Source organism: Odocoileus virginianus, chromosome 1 (assembly GCF_023699985.2).
Source record: "Odocoileus virginianus isolate 20LAN1187 ecotype Illinois chromosome 1, Ovbor_1.2, whole genome shotgun sequence".
In the NCBI taxonomy this organism is placed as follows: Eukaryota; Metazoa; Chordata; class Mammalia; order Artiodactyla; family Cervidae; genus Odocoileus; species Odocoileus virginianus.
Window position 1 is genome coordinate 93,285,974 of NC_069674.1, and position 27,985 is coordinate 93,313,958.

A 27,985-nucleotide genomic window follows, 5' to 3' on the forward strand; every position below is an offset into this window, starting at 1 on the left:
CTCATCTGTTCACCATACAACCTATGTACTATGTACATGCCCCCCAAATAAATAAGTTCTAAAGTCTGGATGATGTTACAACAGTAAACAACAACAACAACATGTTCAGGGTTTCGGTGTACTAAAAAAAAAAAGTAGGAGTTGATTCTAATTACATTTTTAAAACACTGTTCTGAAGCTCTATAAAATATATTAGGAACACTTTCTGTTTGCTTACAACCATACAAAATACAGGACAACTAGATTTTGAAATGTAAACAGATCTCCCTCATCTCTCAGGAAAGAGGGTAAAAATGAGATGCCAAATATCTCTTAACCTTGTGAAAATATTAACAACAAATTTTGCTTTATCATAGCTTGAGAGGCTATGATTGCTACATGGTTCTGTTTTGTGATGCACTATGAGTCTTAAAGAAATAAGACTGAGAATCATTTTATAGAGGTACTGGGGAGAATAGTTACAAATCTTAAAAATTTATCCTTTTTTATTGGGAAGAAAATTCAAAGTTTTGAGATTTTTTTGATAAAATGTTTTAATCCAACTTCCCAAATGCATCCTGTGGAGTTCAATATAAAGATACACATCTTCAACGAGCAGCTGCTTTCTCAATTTAATTTGTGCAGTTTTTTCATGCTCCACTGATGTATTAAATGCCGCTGTACTCTGTAGGAGTTTATCTTTGATAAACCCAACAGCTGGCTGCTTGCTTCATATTGACCTTCTTAAAATCTTTTAGAACTAGTCACACAAGTACTACAGATTGAAACTGCCATTTCAGTGTGACTGGCACAAAAGTGTATCATTTTCCCCAGCCATACTTGTGAGGATGCCAACTTGAGTCTTTATTAAAATACATACCAAACAGCTGAGATAATTTTGGTCCTTTTTAATATCTGTTGTATATAGATTTTTGTTCATTTGTTTAATTGCATGTACTTTAGAACCTTGTAATTAAGACAAATTGAGAAATCAAAAAGGAATAAACTTCCTTGTTACTTTATCATTCATTTTGCTTGGAGCTATGAAGGCAGATGTTGATTAGGAAATGGAACAGAAAACAAGCATCCCGTAAGACCACCAAAAAACAGAGGCAGAATTGTCATTCTAGCATAGAAGCTATTAATAGATTATTTTAAATTTACATATTTTAATAAAGCAAACTAAGTAGAAAAATACTTCTCAAAAACTCATTTCAAATAAGAACTATATTCAACGATCAAACCTGATTTTGAAGTGCTTTGTACTTGCGGTGTCCTTATAACACATTAAAAAAAACTCACTTCAGGAGTTATTTTCATTCCTGCATTTATTCATTCAGTAATTAATTACTGAGCGACTGAACTGAACTGAAGAACAGAGCACCAGGCAGACAGTCAGGAAGTGACAAAGAAGTATGTGAAATGTTTGCAGCATAAGGAGTGATATGCTATTAAAGTATGTGTAATATTTTCTATATTCAGGTTTATAATACCACTAAGGCAGGATAAAATAATCTCTTTAAGAAAAAAAAATAAAAATTTAATGATAATAATGTATTGATGGTCTTCTCACATTAAATTGCATTATGTTCTACTGTAGTATATGTAGCTCCCATCAGACACAGAAGGAAAAACAGTCTAAATGGCCTATGTAATAGAAGAAAATTTCAAAACTTTTTTCATTCTTTCCATACGTAGTTCTTTCTTTTCATCTGTTTTCCATTTGAAGCTAGAGTACTAAATACTTTGTCAAATCTTCGTGGCTTTTTTGCTCTTGATTCAAGCTAGTATTACATCCTTCAAACTGTATCAAGACCTATAATTCCAACTGTACTCTACAGGTAAGTGTGGACATCAACATAAATAAAATGTTCAAAGAGCATAAAAAAATTTTCCAGGCTGCACCAACAAGGGAGGTGTCTACATATATGAAAAATCCACAGAAGTCAATATAAATATATCTCAGTAAAACTGAATGGTTAAAGAAGTCTCCCTTTTCTTCATTCAGAGCCAATTTTACAAGTTAGTTTGTGGACTGGGTATTAGTATATATTACTTATAAGTGTGGTAAGAGAGCTACCTTATAGTTTCTCAATAGAAATTTCAAATTATTGACAAGAGAAAAGTAAAATAAATGCTCTTCCCTAAAAGGAAACTGTGTTTCCCAAAGCTGCCATACTTGATTCACAACCATTTATTACCATAAATTTCAACCTGTAGGACAGAAAAGTTATTAAGAAAGGATTTATGCAGTTACTTTTCTAAGACTACCTTAAATAAATGGAATGATATCAGTAATTAAAAAAAAGCACTAGCACTAGAAGTAGCAGCAGCAGAAGAACTAAGGAGATATTTATTACACACTTAAGTTACAGAAACTTCACTGTTTACAGAAATCGTCTCATTTCAGTTCAGTTGTCGCTTAGTCATGTCCAACTCTTTGCGACCCCATGGACTGCAGCACGTCAGGCTTCCCTATCCATCACCAATTCCCGGGGCTTACTCAAACTCATGTCTATTCAGTCAGTGATGCCATCTGACCATCTCATCCTCTGTCATCCCCTTCGCCTCCCACCTTCTATCTTTCCAGCTACAGGGTCTTTTCACGTGAGTCAGTTTTTTGCATCAGGTGGCCAAAGTATTGGAGTTTTAGCTTCAGCATCAGTCCTCCCAATGAGTATTCAGGACTGATTTCCTTTAGGATGGACTAGTTAGATCTCCTTGCAGTCCAAGGAACTCTCAAGAGTCTTCTCCAACACCACTGTTCAAAAGCATCAATTCTTCGGCGCTCAGCTTTCTTTATATTCCAACTCTCACATCCATACATGACTACTGAAAAAACCACAGCCTTGACTAGATGGACCTTTGTTGGCAAAGTAACGTCTCTGCTTTTTAATATGCTGTCTAGGTTGGTCAGAGCTTTTCTTCCAAGAAGCAAGCATCTTTTAATTTCATAGCTGCAATCACCATCTGCAGTGATTTTTGGAGCCCCCAAAACTAAAGTCTGTCACTGTTTCCACTGTTTCCCCATCTATCTGCCATGAAGTGATGGGACCAGATGCCATGATCTTAGTTTCCTGAATGCTGAGTTTTAAGCCAGCTTTTTCACTCTTCTCTTTCACTTTCATCAACAGACTCTTTAGTTCTTCGCTTTCTGCCATAAGGGTGGTGTCATCTGCATATCTGAGCTAATTGCTATTTCTCCAAGCAATCTTGATTCCAGCTTGTGCTTCATCAATCCCAGTGTTTCTCATGATGTACTCTGCATATAAGTTAAATAAGCAGTGTGACAAATATACAGCTTTGACATACTCCTTTCCCCATTTGGAACTAGCCTGTTCCATGTCCAGTTCTAACTGTTGCTTTCTGACTTGCATACAGATTTCTCAAGAGACAAGTCAGGTGGTCTGGTATTCCCATCTCTTGAAGAATTTCCTATAGTTTGTTGTGATCCACACAGTCAAAGGCTTTGACATAGTCAGTAAAGCAGAAATACATATTTTTCTGGAACTCTCCTGCTTTTTTGATAATCCAATGGGTGTCAGCAATTTGATCTCTGGTTCCTCTGCATTTTCTAAAACCAGCTTGAATATCTAGAAGTTCACAGTTCACGTACTGTTGATGCCTGGCTTGGAGAATTTTGAGCATTACTTTACTAGCATGTGAGATGGGTGAAACTGTGCCGTAGTTTGAGCATTCTTTGGTACTGGAATGAAAACTGACCTTTTCAGTACTATGGCCACTGCTGAGTTTTCCAAATTTGCTGGCATATTGAGTGTAGCACTTTCACCATCTCATCTAATCCTCTCAAAAGTGCTAGGAAACTGAGGCATAAAATGGTTAAATCACTTGCCTAAAATCACAGTTAGTAAGAAAAAACCAGAATACCAATACAGGCAGTCTAACTTGAAAGCACATACTTTTAATGCTGTAGTAAATTTCCTAATTCTAGGTCAAAGTGAGTCCAGGCATAAAATAATGCCATTGTCTATGACACAAAGCACAGACTCAATTCAATACATCAAATAATGTGCTGCATGTTTATTTTGAGGATAAGCAATGAGCGACAAAAAGTAAAATTTTTGGTCATTTTCCTAGGCATCAATATACAGGGTAGTCATTTTTCCTAGATACCTTCAATATACAGTCTCCAAGATTCCATGATAGACTCTGTGCTATCCCAACTGTATGGCAATACTTCTCAAGGGCCTATCCACCAATTGAGGCAAAAATGAGAAAAATAGCTTTTACTTTACTAAAATAAAACTTATTAAGTTTAAAAAAGAACATTTTTTTTTGGCATATAATGCATCCTATCTTTTCAAAATGTTAAATATGAAAAATGATCATGATAATTTGTCTAGGTTATTTCACCATTCTTATTAAAATATTAAACATTTAGTAAAATACTGAAATATCTATACATGGTAAAATAAAAAACTGAGTACCCCCTCTTACACGGGGGAAGAGGGTAAGTAGTGATTCATAATATATAAAAGGTTAGAAACTAATCTTATATTAGTCACCGATCCCAATTGGTAGTCTCCTGGGGAAAAACAAGAAAGATGCCAACACTGTAACAATGACAACTGTTCAAATTTGATACTAAAAATGAGTGTAAATATAGTGAAAAGATAGCTCTCTGGGCCAGTTATCATTTTAGTGCCTCTCAGCTCAAATCCACTCTTCAGTATCTGCTTTGAAGTAATGAACAGAATCCCATCAGCACTTCCTAGCGACATGATCTCGGCTCTGTCTCAGTCGCGTGGCAGAAGGCACTGTCAGAGGAAGGGGCTTCTCTGTAGGATGGGCAGAGGACACCCCCAGTGCTCTGCCTCAGTGACCCTACAGACCCACCTGAAGATCACCTTTCTGTGGCCCTCTCAACCTAGACACCACACACTCCTGGCGTGAAACCACTGCCCAGTTACCCACTTGCCAAGAACTACAGGCCAGGAACTGGCCCAGGCAAACCAGCCAACTTCTCTGCCATCCAGTAGGCTCAGACTACGCTTTCTCTAACAAAGCCTGAACCACAGTCTTGGGGAAGGTGTCTTCCTTCCAAGTCTGTCATTCCCTGGAAACTCTCTCAGCTCTACAGTATTATTCTTCAGAGTTCTTTCACATCTTTATGGTTACTGTTTATTATAGCTTAATACTTCTTTAAATTAAACATCCCCTTTTATAATCATTGTATAGGTTCTATTTACTAATATACTCTTGAAGTCAAACAGATTCAAACAGTTCAAATTTAACTACGAACTTGTTCAAAACTATGTAAAGATCTGAGCCTCAGCTTCTACCTATAAAATAGGCAACTTTACCATATCTCTTATCATACAGTCATTCCTGAGATTAAATGGCATTATAGGGTATAATGGCAAATGCAGATACTCGATAAATGATCTTTTCTCCTCTTTGCCCTGATATGTAGCCTCCTGTCCACTTACTCTATGTCAAAGACACATAGAAGCAATCAAATGAAAATGTCTAACTCAGAAAATCATAAATACAAAAATAGAAGCATATACATTATAAAGCAGGTATATTAACACAAAAGAATTATGACATCAACCTTCCAGCATCTGTCTCCTTGAAAATTCCATCCTGATTAGGACACAGTTCACAGCTAGGGGAAACACCACATTTACAGGCATCACAAAACCAAGGTTCAGTGGAGTTTTCAGAAGCTGAACTCATAATCGAGTCACTCTCTCCATCAACTCCATAACAACCTAAAAAAAAGAAATGTATGATTAGAGTTTACTTTTTAAACTCACATTTATAAAGTGACAAAGAAAAAGGGAAAGGAAGTAGAGAATAATTCTGAAAAATTAATGGTTTAGAAAAATGATATTAAAGTCAAAACACAGAACTGAAATCATTTTATAAAAATATGTTTTCACCTACCATAGTGTATACAATGACATAACCCTTTAAGACAAGTTTAGGTCTACCAGAAAGCATTACAGAAGGGGAAAATTTTTACTGCTCTTTAAAATTTTTTACAAAAATACATTAAAATATGAGTTTTCCTTATACAGAAATCAGAACTATTGAGTCTAGGAACTATTAATTAGTAAATATTTTCAAGCTACCTTTGTACTGAGCATTTAAATATATCTAAAAGATCATGATCATGTAAAATATACAAACAAAAACCTCTGATCTAATTTTGGAGGTGGTAGGTTAAAACACAAATTCATACAACCATAAATGCAAAGTAAGTACTAGTAAAAGGAAAATAACAGACATACACATACATAAATTAAGGCTACTGAGCAATCTGAATAGTTTAGATTAGAGATAAGCAAGTTGCATTCACAGTTGAGCCAGTCTAGACCTATACAAGGTATCTGATCTATTTAACATTTATAATTCTTCTATCTTCTGTAAAAATGTATCCAGAACTGAAATGAATGAAAAGAAGGGTAGCATAATCCTTCACATTTTAGAGTAGGACATCAACCCTTATTGTGGCTTATAATAACCAGTACTTATCTGGTTAATTACAATAGTCATGACTCCTAAATAGTTTTGTTTTGTTTTTTACCTAAATGGTGCTGGATGTACCACAAACTTCATATTATCTCTCTTTTTCTAGAAAGGAAGACACTGCTCTCATGACAAAATGTACTTAAGAAAAATAATTTAATACACATTAAAAATTAAATAGATAACAACCTTATTCTATTAATAGTTTCAGTTATGCCCATCATCTTTAGGCTTGGGCATTTCTCTGATCTCCTAAGACACATTTATTACCTCTCAAGATAGGTCACTTCTACAAATAGCCTACTATTAACCATCCCAGGATAATTCTGACCAGGTTTATCCTAACAGGGTGGTCTTACTACCAAATTCTAAGGAACACTCAAAGTACCCTCCAATAAATTAAAAATTAAATTTAAATTAGCCATTAAAATACCACTCTGAGAAACATATGTAAGTAACAATTATCTCTCAAAAGGTTTCACCATAGAGGTAAGTTTCCATGCATCCAATATATGATCATGTGACTATTAAAACTGATTAAACACTACACAGACAACAAGAGCCTGATGAAAACTGTCTTCTCACAACCACCAAAGATACCCAAATTGAAACAAATAAGCATGTAAATAGGTATTGAATCAAATCAAAGAACCATGCAGGCTAGTAAACAATTTTAAAGTAACAATTTCAGATGTATGGAACAGACTTGTGGGCTCTGGGAGAAGGCGAGGGTGGGATGTTTCAGGAGAACAGCATTGAAACATGTATATTATCTAGGGTGAAACGGATAACCAGCTCAGTTTGGGTACATGAGACAAGTGCTCGGGCCTGGTGCACTGGGAAGACCCAGAGGGATCGGGTGGAGAGGGAGGTGGGAGGGGGGACTGGGATGGGGAGTACATGTAAATCCATGGCTAATTCATATCAATGTATAACAAAAACTACTGTAATGATGTAAAGTAATTAGCCTCCAACTAATAAAAATTTAGAAAAAAAAAAAAAAGAATAAAAATCACAGCATTCTAAAAAAAAAATAATAATAATAAAGTAACAATTTACTAAATGTTGCTGATAAATCAAGTCCTGCACATCTTACCCACCTAGTACCACTCAATATAGATTATAATTAATTATTCTGGTAAGCAGAAAACGAAAAACTTGCTTGCAACTACAACTTGGATAAGCTGCTTCAAGCAAATACCTTAACTATTGTCAAACTTATGCTATTCACTGATTTCACTGACTACGCCAAAGCCTATGACTGTGAGGATCACAACAAACTGTGGAAAATTCTTCTAGAGATGAGAATGCCAGACCACCTTACCTGCCTTCTGAGAAACTTGTATGCTGGTCAAGAAACAACAGTTAGGGTCGGACATGGAACAACAGACTGGTTCCAAATTGAGTAAGGAGTACATCAAGGCTGTATAGTGTCACCCTGCCTATTTAACTTATATGCAGAGTACATCATGTGAAATGCCGGGCTAGATGAAGCACAAGCTGGAATCAAGATTGCCGGGAGAAATATCAATAACCTCAGATATGCAGATGACACCACCCTTATGGCAGAAAGCAAAGAGGAACTAAAGAGTCTCTTCAATGATAGTGAAAGGGTAGAGTGAAAAAGCTGGCTTAAAACTCAACATTTGAAAAACTAAGATCATGGCATCTGGTCCCATCACTTCATAGCAGATAGATGGAGAAATAATGGAAACAGTGAGAGCCTTTATTTTCTTGGGCTTCAAAATCACTGCAATGGTGACTGCAGCCATGAAACTAAAAGACATTTACTCCTTGGGAGAAAAGTTATGACCAACCTAGACAGCATATTAAAAAGCAGAGACCTTACTTTGCCAGCAAAGGTCCGATTGTCAAAGCTATGGTTTTTCCAGTAGTCATGTATGGCTGTGAGAGTTGGACTATAAAAAAGGCTGAGTGCTGAAGAACTGATGTTTTTGAACTGTGGTGTTGGAGAAGATTCCTGAGAGTCTCTTGGACAGCAAAGAGATCAAACCAGTCAATCCTAAAGGAAATCAGTCCTGAATATTCATTGGAAGGACTGATGCTGAAGCTGAAACTCCAATACTTTGGCCACCTGATGCGAAGAGCTGACTCATTTGAAAAGACCCTGAAAGATTGGGAAAGATTGAAGGCAGAAAGAGAAGAGGACAATAGAGGATGAGATAGTTGGATGACATCACCGACTCAATGGACATGAGTTTAAGCAAGCTACAGGAGCTGGTGAAGAACAGGGCAAGCCTGGCATGCTGCATCCCATGGGGTCACAGAGAGTCGGACATGAATGAGCGACTGAACAACAAATGTTATTCAAAGGTTTTACAATAGTGAACCTCAACATAATCCAAAGGTCATATGGAAGAATGCTAAAAATTTTATAGGAGTTAGACTATTATGCACAAGAAAAAGATTCAAAATATTAATTTCTTTAAATCATCTAATTGTGGTTTGTAATAATTATCACCCTCATCACTTCTGTTTGTATACACATTTTTAAAATGATAAACCATAAAATGAAAAGGAAATAAAATTTCCCTCTTGGGAGTAGTTATTATTGATTGTCAGCAAGATAAGAACATTTTTCAGTAAAAATAACAGTAAGCAAACAGTTTATTTGAAGAAAAATCACAAAACAATAAAAAATAGTGAATTTGATTTCTCAAACCATTACGTAATACCACAAGGAAAAAACTATTTTCTTTACAAAATAATATTTTTCAGGCAAATTTTTTCATTAGTATTCACATGAAGTCCCAAGATAATAAACCCTCCAAATGACTATCCATTTTACACATCTCATTCACCTATATCAAGGTAAATAATAGCAGCTAACTCTTTTAGAGTAAAGCAAAATTTCAATTCTCATTTTTAAAGAATATATCACACACTTGACAAACATCTGTACAATGATTAAATCACCTACAAAAACCTCAGAAGTGATTTCTAAGGGTCTCTTTTAGGAAATCCCTAGTTTGCAACCTAAAACACTGGTATCACTTAAACTTACAGAACAATGAGCAAATGGATAAGTATTTCTTCTTCAGCTTCACTGCCCCTGAAAAATGATCCACACTGTGTTATTACCTTTACAGAGTCTTCAACTTGCCACTTTTCCACATTTCTCTGCCATATCTGCTGTGTCAACTGGGCTCTAGACTGAAATTCTAACATTTACATCCACTTTAATCCATTTATATTAATGACTAAATACATTTTAACATCTTTTTCTTTCTTTCATACAAAACCAAAGTTCAGTTCAGTCGCTCAGTCGTGTCCAATTCTTTGCGACCCTGTGAATCGCAGCACGCCAGGCCTCACTGTCCATCACCAACTCTCGGAGTTTACTCAAACTCATGCCCATCGAGTCGGTGATGCCATCCAGCCATCTCATCCTCTGCCATCCCCTTCTCCTCCTGCCCCCAATCCCTCCCAGCATCAGGGTCTTTTCCAATAAGTCAACTCTTCGCATCAGGTGGCCAAAGTACTGTAGTTTCAGTTTCAGCATCAGTCCTTCCAATGAACACCCAGGACTGATCTCCTTCAGGATGGACTGGTTGGATCTCCTTGTAGTCCAAGGGACTCTCAAGAGTCTTCTCCAACACCACAGTTCAAAAGCATCAATTCTTCGGCACTCGGCTTTCTTCACAGTCCAACTCTCATATCCACACACGACCACTGGAAAAACCATAGCCTTGACTAGATGGACCTTTGTTGGCAAAGTAATGTTTCTGCTTTTTAATATGCTATCTAGTTTGGTTATAACTTTCCTTCCAAGGAGTAAGCATCTTTTAATTTCATGGTTGCAATCACCATCTGCAGTGATTTTGGAACCTAAAAAAATAAAGTCTAACACTGTTTCCACTGTTACCCCATCTATTTCCCATGAAGTGATGGGACCAGATGCCATGATCTTAGTTTTCTGAATCTTAAGCTTTAAGCCAACTTTTTCACTCTCCTCTTTCACTTTCATCAAGAGGCTTTTTAGTTCACCTTCACTTTCTGCCATAAGGGTGGTGTCATCTGCATATCTGAGGTTATTGATATTTTTCCCGGCAATCTTGATTCTAGCTTGTGCTGCCTCCAGCCCAGCGTTTCTCATGATGTACTCTGCATATAAGTTAAATAAGCAGGGTGACAATATACAGCCTTGACGTACTCATTTTCCTATTTGGAACCAGTCTGTTGGTCCATGTCCAGTTCTAACTGTTGCTTCATGACCTGCATACAGGTCTCTCAATAGGCAGGTCAGGTGGTCTGGTATTCCCATCTCTTTCAGAATTTTCCACAGTTTATTGTTACATACATAGTCAAAGGCTTTGGCATAGTCAATAAAGCAGAAATAGATGTTTTTCTGGAACTCTCTTGCTTTTTCGATGATCCAGCAGATGTTGGCAATTTGATCTCTGGATCGTCTGCCTTTTCTAAAACCAGCTTGAACATTTGGGAGTTCATGGTTCACGTATTGCTGAAGCCTGGTGTGGAGAATTTTGAGCATTACTTTACTAGCGTGTGAGATGAGTGCAATTGTGCAGTAGTTTGAGCATTCTTTGGCATTGTCATTCTTTGGCATTGTCTTTCTCTGAGATTGGAGTGAAAACTGACCTTTTCCAGTCCTGTGGCCACTGCTGAGTTTTCCAAATTTGCTGGCATATTGAGTGCAGCACTTTACCGCATCATCTTTCAGGATTTGAAATAGCTCAACTGGAATTCCATCACTTCCACTAACTTTGCTCACAGTGATGTTTTCTAAGGAACACTTGACTTAAACTACCATAAAATGAGGTTTATTCTCTTCAACCTATCTAATTTTGAATAAAAGATACAAAAAGTACACCTTCAATATGATTATAGAAAAAAGGTTTTTTTATATAATGAAATATAGAAAATTAAAAATTTATAGATATATAAAACCTATTTCATATAGGTTTTTCATGTTTTAAAATGGGTAAACAGGAAAAACATGTTTGCTATTATTTTAGCAAAATCTCAACTTAAAAATCTCTCTAAATTATAATTACTTAAGCATTTTTTTTTGAGAGAAAAATATAAAGGAAATACATCAAAGCACTAACAATGGTTGTCTGGATATTAGGACTGTTAGAAATGTTTTATTTCTTGAAATTATGATCAAGGCTTTCCTGGTGGCCCAGTCATAAAAAAAAAAAATACACCTGCCAGTGCAGAAGGCACACATTCAGTCCCTGGGTGGGGAAGACCCCCTGGAGAAGGAAATAACAACCCACTCCAGTATTCTTGCCTGGGAAACCCACAGAGGAGCCTGGAGGTCTACAGTCCATGGGGTCACAAAAGAGTCGGACATGACTCAACAACAATTACTATCAACCTCTGAGTAGCACACACAACCTATGTGAATCATATTTAATGAAAAATAATATAAAATGTGTCTATAATTGCTTTAAATTATTCAAGAAATATGTACAGTCTAAATCAGAGGAAACTTTCCCCATTCAACTGTCACTGGGGACAAAAAGACCTACAGTCTTCTACTTTCTAGCTATGTAACTTTGACCAACCACATCTCTGAGGCTGAGTTACCTCACCTTCAATAAGTATTTAATATTTATCCTATCTCTCAGTACAGAAAAAACAGGAATACAAAATTTTCCATTTAAAACATTCTTTTCTGTACTTAACATCCTATCACTAGAACTCTGATTATAAAACCTACTAAAAGTTTTAAAATAAGTTGAGTAATATTGCTGCTGATGAGAAAAGAACTTATAATATGCATGATACCTATCACAAATAGATGCTAAGGCACAAAAGAGCCAAAATGCTGTTGACACATAAAGGCCAAATGGTGATTACTTGAGCATTTGCTACCCAGTGAACACTGCTAAGGATATATTTTCTCATATGCTAAGAAAAAAAAAAAATAGTCTAGGGCTAGGCTAATAGCAGACTGGAAAATAAATAAAATGGGGGGAAAAGATCTCTTAGAGACCTTATTTAAAACATTGTTGGCAAGTACACTACCTAATGCTCTGTCATGTACAATGACATGCAGGTGACATTTTTCTTCAGACACAGTGCAATCAATATATCAGGATAACTGACATCACAGTCAGGGGCACCCTACTATTACAAGTCAGTTACAAGATCGTGTGACAAAGGTGTTATATACTAAGTGACACGTTGCAACCTCAAAAGAAAAGAGATTTATCTACATCTAGATAAATACTCTGAAAAGAATTAGACAGTTATACATTTAAAAAGCACATTTGGAAAACTATCTTTTAGCAAAATCTCAACTTAAAAATCTCTCTAAATTATAATTACTTAAGCATTTCTTTTTAGGAAAAAAGATAAAGGAAATACATCAGAGCACTAACTATGGTTGTCTGGATATTAGCACTGTTAGAAATGTTTTATCTTCTCTCTGTTCTATACTTCCCTCATTTTATTTACTATTCATTCGTGGTTCAGCTGGTAAAGAATCCACCTGCAAAGCGGGAGACCTGGGTTCGATCTCTGGGTTGGGAAGATCTCCTGCAGAAGGGAAAGGCTACCCACTCCAGTATTCTGGCCTGGAGAATTCCGTGGACTGTATAGTCAGTCCATGGGGTCTCAAAGAGTAGGACATGATAGCAACTTTCACTTACCCACTTACCCAATACATTATAATGGACAATTAGCTTTTTATAAAATAAAACATTTAAGAAGTTCATATTTAACCATGAAAATATTTAAGGAAAAGTGGCCTGATTAATTTACAATATGGAAAGTCTGTCACTTAGACACCTGATTAAAAACCAAAACCCAAAACACAAAACCTAGCAAGACGAGCTTCCTATCATGCCTTAGAAAATTTCCCTTCTTCTGGATTCATTAATTTTAGATAAAAATTCATTTTGGAACTTTATAAGTAGTGAAGAAAGATCTACATATGTGACTGTCTAAAAAAAATGAACATTCTAAACAGTGAAAAATACCACAAAAGTTAAAAGGTACAGGACAAGGTAGAAAAAGTATTTGCAAGGATACAAACTATTTGTAACACATATAACAGACAAAGGATTAATACGACTAAAAAAGAAAATTCCAGTAAGTCAGTAAGAAAAAGGACAGGTTAAGAAATGACAAAGAGGGGTCCACCTGCCAATGCAAGGGACACGGGGTTCAGTCCCCGGTCGGGGACGATCCCATGTGCTCTGCGGCAGCTGATCCCAGGCACCAGGACTACTGAAGCTCCTGCACCGAGACCCTGCGCTCTGCGGTAAGAGAGGACACAGCAACGGGAAGCTCGAACCCTGCACCTGGAGAGTAGCCCCACTCACCACAGAGAAAAACCCGCACAGCCAAAAACAAAAATAAAATACCTCTTTTTAAACAAGAAAGAAAGAAAGAAATGACATGAGAAGTGTACAGCAAGCAATAGGAAAAAAGAAAAAAACTGGCCACATATATTACTACCAAACTTCAATACTAATAAGGGGAACACATATTTTAATTAAGAGATAGTCTCCAAAAGATTTTTTAAAATTTACTAATATGCAGTGTTGCAGAGTGATCAAGTAGTTAGTACACTGTTGGAAGAATACAAATACAGTCTTTTTGAAGGGCAATTTGGCAAAGTTTGTTAAAAAGTTTAAATGTACTTATATTTTGATTCATTCTAGAAATTTATCCTGTACAAATTATGACATGAATATATATGACACATATTTGTTAGCACTAAATGTCAGTGGAAAACTAGAAACAAAAAAAAAGTAAAGACATTATGGTTGATCCATTCTATAGCTATTAATATATCCCATTAATAAAAAAGTAGTAACATATCCCATACGTAACTCATATGAAAAGAATCTCAAGATAAAGAAATGAGTAAAATAAAGTAAGTCATGGGAGGGGAATCTCATGGAATTTATCTATTTATTTATTGCAAGGTGGGGACTGTGCAAACATGCAAATGCGTGTTGCACACTTGTGTGTACGTTAAGAACCTGACAGAAGGGGCTCTCACTGGTAAAATTTGGACAATTTAAGTATCAGAGTAATCAGGTTATAGATGATAATGAGACCACAGCAATACTGAAAAAGGATAAAAGGGGAGAATTTCTTTACAAAACAAGAGTTGCCTAATAAATGTAGAGAGAATGATAGAAAATCCCCATTCTGCAGCCACATGCATAATAACTGGCTCTGTCGATGATAAAACCACTAAGTATAAGGCTGTTGCTGCTGCTGCTGCTGCTGAGTCACTCCAGTCGTGTCCGACTCTGTGCGACCCCATAGACAGCAGCCCACCAGGCTCCGCCGTCCCTGGGATTCTCCAGGCAAGAGAACCAGAGTGGGTTGCCACTGCCTTCTCCATAAGGCTGTTAGGCAATAGGATATTATAAAGTCTCAAGGTCATTACCCTATAGGTATTCATTAATTATAAAGAGAAAAGTATAGCTTTAAACTGGAGAGGCTTGGATGACACTATCTTAACACATCACCAACAATGCAATAAATTGGCATTAAATGCTCTGGATGTGAAACATCATCACAGCACTCATACAAAAAAAAGAAAAAGTTTAAACTGAATCTAATCCAAAGGAAATAATAAAACAAGTCCAGATTAAGGGATACTCTACACAACATTTTAAAAATGCTTTGATCCTTCAACACATCAACATAAATGATACAAAAAGACAGAAACTTGTTTTAGATTAAGAGACTGACAGGACACAAAATGCAGTGCATGGTACGTGAATGTATCCTGGATGGTAGGAGGAGCGGAGGACAGGACCACTGTGATAACAGAGGTATAGAGGGTACAAGAGGAGTTTGCATATTATTGACCATCAATCTTTTTGAAAAATATGTTTCTGTATGTGTAAGCACATGAGATGTCACCTCCCACTATGTGAGCTGTTTGCTTTAGGGACGGCTACAAAGACTCAAATGAGGAAAGCATGAGGCTGCTTTATTGGCAAGCTGTGTTTTCCCTCCTCTATCCTTCTGAATAAGCTGGTGTTAAATGTAACCAATGGTAGTCTTAAAAATAATAAAGTGTAGGTACCCTGGTAAGCCTTACTGAGCCACTCCTTCATATTATCAATGGAACTAACGACTTAATGTTCACATGAAACACCCTGGGATCTGCCATAATACAGATTCTGATTTAGAAGTTTAGGGACTTGGCCTGTGATTATGCTTTTCTAACAAGTGTCCAGGTGATACAGATGCTACCAGTTAATGCTGTGATCTGTGGACCACACTTTTTGAGTAGCACAATTTTTTTTAAAAACTACTGAAATAGGTAAAAGTGACATTTTCATTTAACTTTAAACCTTATTTACTTTAGATGCAGCAATAGTTCAAGTGTACAGTGAGAAAGACCTTAAAAACTAAAATAATTAACTAGCCATAAAAGCTCCTATTCAGAAAAATAAGTAAAGGACTAAAACTTTACTTCTGATAGGCTGCTGACCTTGTTTTAGAGGGATACAGAATTAAAAGTTAAAAAGGAATAAAAATGTTGGTGAGTATGTGCAGAAAAGGGAATCTTCGTACACTGTTGGTGGCACGGTAAATTGGCATGGCCAGCCACTATAGAAGACAGTATGGATGTTCCTCAAAAAACTAAAAATAAACTACCATATGGTCCAGCAATTCCACCACTGGGATACATCCAAAGAAAACAAAAACAAATTAGAAAAGATACATGCACCCCAATGTTCATAGCAGCATTATTTACAATAGCCAAGATATGGAAGCAACCTAAAAGTACATCAACAGATGAACTGATACAGATCTGGTATACACAACAAAATATTACTCAGCCATTTAAAAGAATGAAATTCTGCTATTTGCAACAATGTGGATGGACCTAGAGAGTACTAAGTGTACAGGAATCAGTCATGTGGAAAAAGACCGTATGACTAAGCACTCGATATTATCACTTATATGTGAAATCTGAAAAAAATAAACAAATGCATACAGCAAAACAGAAATACACTCAATATACAGAGAACAAACTCATGGTTACCAGCAGGGAGAGGAAAAGTGGGAGGGGCCAGATAAGCATAGGGGAAAAAGACATACAAGCTACTATACATAAAATAAATATGTAACAAGGATTCACTGTACAGTACAGCCACTAAATATAGCTACTATTTTGTAATAACTTTAAATGGATTATAGTCTATAAAAATACTGAATCAATATTTTTTACATCTGAAATTAATATAATAAAGCAACTATACTTCAATAAATAAATAAAAGGTCAGAAGGGAGAGTTCATTGTGATTTGTACAAGGTGGCAGTCCCCAGGAGATGCAGACTTGGGTCCAAAAGTAAGCAGCTATAGCAAAAGAGTTGCTTTACTACCAAAGCTGTGGGACATTGAGACCCCAAGGCTATAGCAGACTACCAGCAGCAAGAGGCATCACCCTCAAATACATCCAAACATCTCTAAGGACCAGGCAACTATCAAACATGAGTAAGGGATTTAATAGAAGAGAGTGGTAAACTGAAGATTAAAGGCTTCATCAGCCCTATTCAACTCCAGGAGACTGTTACCATAAAAGTGAAAACCAACTGCTGTCAGAACTTCAAGAGAAGTTCAAATTCCAAAACACGTAAAATAAAATCTTCAGTTTTTAAATGTTAACAATCAATTTAATTTCTTAAAACCATTGTGCTAGCCATAAATATCACATCCATGGTCAAAACCATGACCTATGAAGCAGAGGCAGCACCCTCAGCATGATGAATAGTCAGTAAGACTAACAGTACCAGTCATGCCTGCATCTCACATCAGCACTGACAGCCACGAACGCAGGCAGTGGTAACACATCTGTGACCATCCGCGGCGACCGGCACAGCAAGCAGTGGCAGTGCAGCAGCTCCTTTTGTGTTCACCTATTCTGCAACTTCTCCAGGAAATCTGAACCACTCTTGGAGAAACAAAAGAACTCATACACACAACCATGTTGCCTGCTCTAAGGTTATCATCATTACCACTAAGCTCAAGTAGTCCCTTATTGCTGTCTGGTAGTATATACACAAATATACACACACAACACATAACATGGGTGAATATATATATATGTATGTATACATACACACACAATATTACGCATGTATTTCCCTAATCCATTTACTCCCCCAAAGAACTATTTTATACCAACCTCTCACTGCTCAAATCTCCAACATCCCACCTCTACACTCTGCTAATGGCTGCTTCCTATTTCACTGAGAAAATAAGCATTCAATTTCACATGTTCTAACCACCACATCCAACATCCTACCTACTTCTGTATCCATATATTTTCTTTTCCCTCTAGTTACTATGCCACCTTTTATCTATTAAATCTCTTCCCTTGTGTTGGATCCTATCCTTTCTAGCCTTGTACTCAAAGGACTTGCTCCAGCAACTGTTCCCCTTTCTTTCCTGACATCATCAATTGCTAACTTTCCATTTCCACTGGTCCCTTCCATCCACACACTAGCATCTCTGCATCTGTGGTAGGCAGCCCCTAAGATGGCTCCCAGTATTAATATTCTTGCAATGTCCCCTCCTGTATTTGACTAAGGTTGGTCCTGTGTGAACAATGTAGCAGAATTGACAGTACATACCATGTTAACTAAACCCATATTTTCCCCCTTGCTTCTATGTATTTTACATTTATTTAATAAACAATGTGATATAAGCATTTTGTCTGTAAGCCTTGTTTCCCATAAACTTTGGGATGACTTGCCTGGTAATGACTTGGAGTTTACCATGCATTAGGGTCATTTCCCATAAGACAGGTTTCATCTCAATCTAAAAACAGTATTTGACAGTTACAATCTATTTTGAAAACTTGCCATTACTCCAGGTCACTACTCAAGGCTCTTCTCCAATCTCACTGGCCCTGTGCTCCTCAACTCCTCTTGAAGTGCTCAAAGCACTATACTATTCCCTAGTAAGCACATTCAGGCTCACAGTTTTAAATAACATCCGCAGGCTGATCAGTCCCAAATTTACCTCACCAGCCCCTGTATCTTACCTCAACTCTAAAAGTTTAAAACCAAACTTTTACTATCTGCCTGTAAACCTATTCCTCTCTTGGATCATTGCTATGGTCTCCAAAATGGTCTGTCTCCCTGAATCCCACTTTAGACACACTTCAGTCTGCTCTCAACCCAGCAGTGATTCTTCCAAAACATAAATCATATCATACTGATCCTCTGCTTGAAGTTCACCTAGGTCTTCCCATATCCATCTCAGTATAACCTGAAATCTATGACCTACAAGGCCCCACCTGGTTTGCCCCTATCTCTGCCTCCCCCACTAAGCAGCTCACGCCCTCAGTTCCAGCCACACTAACCTCCACGTCATCACACAAACACTCCAGACACATTCCTACTGCAACATCTTTACACTCACTACTCTCTCACTCTGAGTGCTCTTTCCCCAGATATTCACATGGCTTGCTTACTCACAGGCTTCAGGTCACTGCTCAGAGATCACCTTATCAGAGAGGATTTTCCTTATAAGCTTTTATAAATAGAAAATTCCATCTGCCCACTCAACAACCCCCATTCATAGCATTCCTAATATTCCATTTCCTGTTTTATTTTTCCCCACAGTCCAGACCACCACCTGATATATATTACTGTACTATATTTTCATTTCTGTCTCTTACTATACATTAAGCTCCATGAAGTCAGCACTGTCTATATTCTGTTTATTTTACATGCCTGAAACCTACAGAATGCCTAGCACTCAGAAGGTTCTTAACAAACACTACTGAAAAAAAAAGAATAAATAACAGCAACAGGAGACATTCCCACAGTGAGTCTTAGCAGCAAGGGTGAGGAGCTTCATATGAAGGCAAGAGGACAGGTTAAAGAAGTCCAAGTCCCACAGGTCTCACAAGTCCACCAGACACCCAAAACTATTTGGGAGGAGGTGGCAATACCAGAAAGGCAGGTAAGGGCAAGGCCATAGAAACACTGTTTTGTAGTAGTCATGACTCTGATAAGAAAAAATTAACTGACAGCAGAAAAAAAATAACTTTACTACAGAGAAACCTAGAAGACACCCTCTCAACAAAGTGATCAAAACAACATCATCAGTAACTGAACAAATAAACATTATATGATTCCTAATACATTGGAAGCCCAAGATAACTTCTGAGGCATTCTGCCAAAAGCATCAGGTTAGCACCTGAACCTAATCAGGAGAAAACATAAGAAAATCACAATATTGAGGACATCCTACAAAAGAACTGGCCTGTATTCTTCAAAAATGTCAACAGCATGAAACACAAAGACTCAAAATATGTTCTAGATTAAAGGAAACTAAATAGATATGACAACTGAATCCAGTTTATAATCCTGGATTTTCTTTTGCTAGAATCAACATCATCAGGATGATTGGCAAAATGTGAATACAGTCATAGACTAGATAACAGTGTTCTACCAATGGTGATTTCCTGACTTTGATAATTATGTGACCTTGTAAGAGAATGAATGTCCTTGATCTTTGTTCTTAAGAAATACACAATAAGGCACTAGAGGTAGAGCTGAACATTCTGTCTACAGTTTACTCTCAGAGAGGTGAGGGAAAACTTTTTATATGACAGAAGATAAAACATATATAGATAAACATCACCATCTTGCAAATCTTAGTGAAGAGCATACAGAAATTCACAAGTAAGAAATTATGTCAAAATAAAACATTTTAAATAAAATACAACAAAAATTATATTAAAAAGGTTCAAAATTCATAATCAGGAAAAATACTTTCAATATATAACAATGGCTCCTATTTCAGATTCTAAAAGATGATCTCTACAAATTCCCCTTTCAACTTAAAAATTATAACTATGAAAGAAGAAACTATATACCACTAGACTCAACTGTACCTTTTTCAAGAACGCACTCTACTAAACGAACATACTAGACTTTTCCCTATACCTAAATTTCAGTTAAAAACTAGAAATAATGCCATAAAAGAAAATATCATAGTACTGACCTTCAAAGAAATAATGATTTATGTACAGTAATAATCTATTTTGATTATTTTAAAACACATTTTAAATGAACCTAATCTGAAAAAATAATACCCATCATAATTTGAAAATTCAGTATGTCTTACTGCAGGTTAAATATCATAAAATATTATAGAAAAATTAGTATAGTACATATGTAAAATAGCTGGTATTACTTATACAAATGTAGTGTCAACCAGTCATTTCTAAAAGGAAACAAAACAAAGCAAATTTACCTTCATGAACTGTAATGCCACAATTGTCACACTGAATTATTTCATCAGCATCCTCACTATTATCTCCAAGACAAACACAGCAAATGAGAATATGGTCCATTTTTTGAGAACTCCAGTTTTGACTCTTCTCAAGAATCAGCGAGTCCTAATAATAAAATATCAGAAAATCACATATTTAAAAGGTAATTTTAATAAAATTCTCATCTTAAATCATTGTGTGCATTTCCAAAAGTATGCTGCATACTCCATTATTTTAGTAATTCCCAAGTGCGCCACATTTGAGAAGTAGATCTCTTTGTTAAAGGACCCTCTAAGAGCCCTCTCTCTGATTTTTCACTTCTCTCCAAGTTCCATATTCTCTCTTCCCAAATAAATATAAAGCCAAGCTTATAACCAACAACTCTTCACCTGCTTTGCCATTCTGAATATAGCCTGACTCCTGAAACTCGGAGAAAGGTAAAATTAACCCACAAGTAATCACTGATTCTATGAGTCTTAAAAATGTAAGAATGGTTCCTACACTTAGCAAGCTTATAATCCTCTCTAGGGGAGACAAGACACACACATATTAAATAATAAAAAAAAAATCAATTCAAGATAGCATATAGGCAAATATGTATGTGATGGCATAGTTACAGACTAAATTCCTTTAGTGGTGGGAAATCTAGAATTTCCAGAGTCATCAAACTGCTGGATGATAGATCCATGAAAGTCTGCATTGGAAATTGGTGTATACAGGTACAGAAAATCATCTAAAAAAGGATCCAGACTGACTTCTAGAAGAGTCAGACAACTTTATTAGCCTTTTGTCAAGAAATACCTAGTGAACACCTAGTTAATGGAAATATAAAAGAAAGGAAAATGCATTCAGGAATATTAAAAAAAAAAAAGGAAGAGGGTGCTCCATTTAATTTAAACCTTCCGCATTATGAATTTAAACTTTAAATACAAATTAACAAGGTAATGATATCTGCTATTTAATGCACTGAGTTTAGCATTACATGTAATAAAAGATGGCATCTGAGTCTATATATTTTAAGAACCTAACCATATTCAGAAACAAAATAAATTAGTTCCATATCACACATTCATTAAATATATTATTTCATGTTAACATTTTAATATTTCTATATTCTTTTAAACTGACCAATATCCACAGGTAACACTTAGAGTAATTTCAACAGCAATTTGTAAATAACATCTGAATGACACAACTGTCACAATTAATAACACTCTTTCAAGATATTTTCTGCGTAATTAATCTAAACTTGCAGCTGACCTAGACAAAAAAAAACAGAAAATAATGCAAAAGTTAACAAGGAGGCAATGTCATTTCTCTTGAGAATTCTAGCACTTTAAAATTCTCTACTTCACTCCTTTTGTTATAAAACCAAAGTAGTCTGGGGCATTGCATGTGGCTAGCAAATAAGGTTAAAATTTCCTAAAAAGAAAACTCATGTTTTAAAGTACTTTAGTACAGTGAGCAAAACAAAAATCTGCCCAGATTTTCATCTCCAAATTTCAAAGCTGAAGCTTTCTCACCTGTAAAATGGTATGACAAAAATAATACCTACCTCATCAGATTCTTGTAAGAATTAACACGAAAACATGGCAAAAATGTTCCTGATACATACTAGGTATTCAATAAATGATCATTCCCATTCTCCTTTCTTCTGTACTTTGAAGATGGTCCAAAAACAGAAATATGAGCTGACCAGTTACTACATTGGGAATCTTCCTTGAATCCCAAAAGGAAAGTTATAAGCCTCAATAAGCACTGCTAGTTTAAATATTTTCCTATGGTAAATCCATTTTTTTTTTTAAAGAATACCACATCCAGATTAAAAAAATAATAGACCAAAAAAACAGTGAGCAAATGACCAGAGTTTGATGACTGAGAAGCTACTCATGTTAATGCACTCTGCCTGTATTTCTCTGGTGGAATTACAGTAACTAATTAGTCCTTGAAAAAAAGATTAACCCATGTAGGAAATAAGTAAATGTCTAACAATCAGAAAAACAAACATCAATAGGCAGTAGCTCTAATTCTATTATTTTCCTGTTTGTCCATTTTGCTCAGGAAAAAAAGTAAATGTCTTAATTATATCTCTATTCCATTTTCTCTCTACACATATTATCATATAGAGGCAGAGAAAACAAAGTTAACTGGCAATTCTGGCTGATACCCATCATTGCAGACTTTTACTAAAAATTAAATACAAAGAGACAGAAATAGGCAAAATTAGGAAAATTCAGATGACAACAATCTCTTCACACAGTAAGACATCTAATCCATTTAACATAACAGAGCCTGTTATGGGGGCGGGGTGGGGGGGAACTTACACCTGAAAAGTTCTACTAAGATGATTTTCTATCATATATTAATTCTCACCCAAAGTGCTTCTTTCAAAGTCCGGGAACCATTATCTAAAAATACTATACAGCCCTCCCCCCAAAAAACTTACTTCAGAAAACTAAAAGGTAAGATAACCTTAGTGAATCTCAGAAACTTCAAAATAAAAGGATGAAAAAGACATGTAACCATATTCCAAAAGTACTGCTCAGATTGCACTTAAATTCAAAAAAATGCCATAATGCCACTGACAAAGATACGCCCATGTGAAGAAAATGCAGGTTATCAAATGCCCAATTCTAGAACAGTAGTTCTCCAATTGTGGCCTAGGGAACTCTCTTTCAGGGGTTCTAACAGGTAAATACTATGGATGTTTGCCTTTTCACTCTCTCTCACGGGTATACGATGAAGATTTCCAGAAGTTACATGACATGGGATGGTGTCACCAACCCAACAACTTCTATACATTTCGTTTTTTTAAATTTCTGAGTTTTAATTGCAAATGGCAAATATCAAAAGATATAACTTATATAAATAATAATTATGGTACTCAATTTTTAAGAGTATAAAGGTATCCTGAACAAAAGTTTGAGAATCACTGCTCTAGAGCATTTCAAGGCCTACAGCATACACAGAGTAAGACCATTAAGAGCCAATAATTATAAAAGGCCTCCACTCAAAAAGAATGTCAAATTCCCCTAAAAAACTTCAAAATTATGAAAGTTCCTGGGCATCATTTACATAATACCCAATATCACAGCCCTAAAAATGCACCTGACAGAAGCCAAGAAAAATAATCTGCCTGCACTCAGGCTAAATACAATTATATTACGTATTCTAAAACTATATTTTCAGCCATCTCTACTACAAAGTAGTATTTGAAACAAAGTAAAAGCATAGAAAAATAAATTTTCAAATATAATTGGATATATAGTTATTAACTAATGAATGCTTGACAAGGTATCACTACATAAATTAACCAGGAATATTAAAGTTCAAACACTGGTCAGACAACAAGGATTATTTTTAATCATCTTTTTATAAAATCAAGATTATACAAATAGGAAATTTAGAAACATAAACTGAATTTATTAGTTTTCTATTAAAATTTAACATTAATTTGAATGGCATTTATGTAGAACCAGAATCATCAAAAATAATTGAGGAGTTTGAAAAACAGTCTTGGAAAAAAACAGATATCAAGCTTTCAGGTAGAATATTATTGAGGGAAAATTAATCTTCCATAAATTCTTCTACATTTCTATACAGAGTGGAGCAAAAGGAAAATTAACACAAATTAACACAAAAAGAATTAATTTAGTTACTATAAGAATAACTTTCTTGACAACTTTATCAAAGCACTCACCCAAGAAATGCTCTGGAATCTCATTCCTTAGGGACTATTAGCATAAATAAAGCCCCATTATTTACCAAAATCTCTTCTGTTTAGCAGAAAAAAATTAAACAGCACATATCACCTTTATATGTACCATAAAATATAGTCTACAATCTCTCAAGCAATGTGCTATATAGTACAGATTATTAACAACTGGAAAATTTACACAGATTTTACATAGCCAATTTCTAGATATTCCCTCACACCTAAGCATAAATCCAATTCATACGGCCCCTGTCACTAGCCAGCCTCCTTGTGTGACTGTCATGCTAATAAAAACGAAGAAAGTGATGCTGCCAAAGGTAAACTTAGTCAGGAGATATAGACTAGCATAAAGTGCTATAAAATAAATTGGATAAGATGGATCAATTTACAAACAACTGGATTTTCCATACTTCTGTTTCCTTAAATTGGAAATACAGACTGTCTTGCTACATCATTATGAATAGTATACTATATTCCAAATGACAATTTTCCTTTACCTAAAGGTAGGAATTAGGAAAGCACTGGAATCAGGCAACATTCTTCTTAGGAAAATGGGCAACCTAGAAGTTATATAACCAATGTTATAATCTAAAACATCAACTACTGCTTCATCTCTGCTGACATTTAACACCTAATCTGCTACTTATTATTTTGGTTAAACATCAAATTTTCAAATGAAACTTAAAATAGAAAATCACTGTTATGTAAAACTTGTAAACAGAAGAAATGTAAAAGAACAACTAAAGCATAAAAGGAAAAGCTTTCTACCAATTTAATCTACTTCAATAACATAAAAAAAACAAAAAATAAGTGCTTGTTAAAGAAGTGAATTTTCGTGACTATCAACACATTAATGGAATGACAGACAATCATTATAGTTCTTTCATGTGATGTAACAGATACATCTACATGTAAGACAACAATTCAGTCTTTCTTTTGAAGAAAAACATATACATAAACACACAGACAAAGAGATACAAATGTGTTTGAAGAGTCTTGAATGTTGCATCTTGGGCCCAATGGATAAACCTAACTTTCAGTAGTAGAACTTCAAGTGGAAGAACTGAGTCATTATTGTAGTTTTATGATAGTAATGTTTGTTTTAGCATAGAATGTTTGTTTTCATTTTTTTGTAGAGAGAACTTATTCACTAAACATATATAAATATGTAATTTGTATTTACTTCCACACACCTAAAGCAATGGTCTGGTGACTATTCAGGAGGGTGCTACAACTAAAAAAGGAATTACCTCTAAAATGAATCTCTAAAAGCCTGAGACAATTAAATTCTTTGTCGCTCTACTTGAAAGTACTCTTAAAAGTACTCTAAATTTTTATGCAGACATGGATACAGCTAAGTTGAAAGAAAGGTGATCTCTGTTTTCATAACCCACTCAGAGCCAATGAACAATGGACTGAGGGGACAGAAAATGGAAAAAACCACCATTTCCCAAGGGTATGGACATAAAAATATTTAAGTATAGACTGAGCTCTTTGAGAACGGTGATTATGAGCTCCTTGAGGGTGGTGACAAATAGGAGATACTGAATAAAAGTGGGCTGACCAAATGAATAAATGTTACAGTTAGGGTGCTCATTCACTCCCACAGCTGTCTAAGAACAGGATTTCAAGGAAGCCACTTAATATAATGGGTAGAATGGTTTAGAGAAGAATTCCCTTTTCCCCAGACAGACAGATATCATAAAAATTGGGTTGATCTACCTCATTACTCTTGCTCTGAGATAGTGTCAGGCTATCATTGGTCAGTTCCTCATCATCAGCACTGTTTCTGCTAAGAACTTTACTCTTCTTCTTCTTGCAGCCCCCTTCACTGGCAGGACTGCTATGATCTTCATCATTGCCTTCATCATTGTCATCCTCATCACTCCCACTTCCCTCATCTTCGTCATCCTCATTGTCTCCATCACTTCCTTCCTTCTGAGATGCAGATCTTCCCTTTCTTTTTACTACAGTGGGTCGCCAATCATTGTCATCTTCACTGTCATAGTCATCCATGTCATTCAGCTCTTCCATGGATACAAAATCCAAAAGTGGTCGGTTCCGACGAAGGTTCCACTTTTTTGGCTCGCTGACTTGCTCCTCAGTAGTTGTAGTAGTGGGGACTGAAGGACATGTGTTAGCAGCAGGAGGACTTGTGGCTGGCGTGGTGGAAGCAGCAGCAGCAGCCACATTATCAGATATTGTTGCTTTTTCTTTCTCCTTCTCTTTCTCTTTTTCCTTTTCTTTCTCCTTCTCTTTTTCCTTTTTCTTTCTAGGTCTTTCTCCATTCTCTTCTTCCTCTTTCTTTTCCACCTTAATTAACTGTTTTTCTGATGACAGTACTTCTTCCTCTGCAGAATTTTTAAGTTGTTCTTCTTTTACTTTAATGTCTTCATTCAGTTCTTCCTCTAAAATATTTTCTTCAGAATCACTACAGGAACCTTCTCCACTGTCCTTTGAAGGATCTTCACTTCCATTACCACTCCCTTCAGAATCTGTTGAAAATATGAGAAAAAAAACCACACATATGTATATACATACACACACACACACACAACGCTGACACAAATGAAACCACCAAAATTTGTGAATAACTTGCAAAACAATATAAACAAATTTAAGTCAAAGAATGGTAGACATTCCCAACCTGATTAAATAATAAATCAATGAAGCTGATATAATGATTCTAGTTTAGTATAGCACTAATGAAGATGAATATATGTAACTCTAAATTAAAACATACTCTAAAACAAGGACCACTATTTTGTGTCATACATCTCACACTATACTTGGTACTTTAGAGGCATTTTTTTTTTTCTAAAAGTAAATGTGCTTCTTTTTAAATTGAGCACTTGATTTTAACTTTATAATACAGATTACATTCTTCTTCTCTTACATCTTTCTTTCATAAATTACATGGACTGGCAAGCATGGAGTCACAGTCAGAACAAGAAAAATCTGACCCAAAAAAAAAACCTGTTTCATTTACCTCACTCTTTACGTAGCAAAAGTGAGCCCAGATATTTATGACAGTCAGCCTGTACCATATCTCTAATATACCAATCAAATTTAGGAGCACCAAATACACAAGGAAAAAACAGACAATAGCAATGGCACAGAAAATGGAGGCTGCAAGATTTAAGTTATCAATTTTTCTGCTTACTAGGATACGGTTCATATCAACAAAAGAGTCACCTAAACTTCCAAAGGTTCTAGGCATTAAGTACTAGAGTCCCTAGATTGAAAGAAATTAGTGCATTTTTAAAAAACTAATCCGTCTTAGACAAGAGCAAGCACAGCTGTCACTAAAAAGATAGGCTGAGGCTATTAAGAGTTCATGCAGGATCATAAGCTTCCTAGCAAGTGCTATCCATTCCAGCCTAGGGCAGTCCATACCCTGTTAGGGCAACAGTATTCAGTAGCATTCCAAGCCTCTTTACATATAATTAAATAAATAAGAATCTAAAATATTTGTGGAAGGAGAGCAGGAAGAAGTAGGAAACAAACCAGTCAATAATCAGGTCGTAGCCAA

General features: G+C 35.8%; 1 protein-coding gene across 9 annotated transcripts in view; it reads right to left on the minus strand.

Annotated features, from left to right (window-relative positions):
- Positions 1-27,985, minus strand: part of PHF14 (PHD finger protein 14) — a 211,420-nt gene that overhangs the window by 174,967 nt on the left and 8,468 nt on the right. For all 9 annotated transcript variants that reach the window (XR_002309267.2, XM_070470974.1, XM_070470970.1 and 6 more), the window contains exons 3-5: positions 26,176-26,948; positions 20,720-20,864; positions 5,555-5,714 (exon numbers count right to left, since the gene is read on the minus strand). Coding sequence is in view for 8 of the 9 variants with exons in the window: in XM_070470974.1 (XP_070327075.1) it covers positions 5,555-5,714; positions 20,720-20,864; positions 26,176-26,948 (1,078 nt within the window). In the remaining variant the exon portion in view is untranslated. The remainder of the gene's footprint in view (positions 1-5,554; positions 5,715-20,719; positions 20,865-26,175; positions 26,949-27,985) is intronic.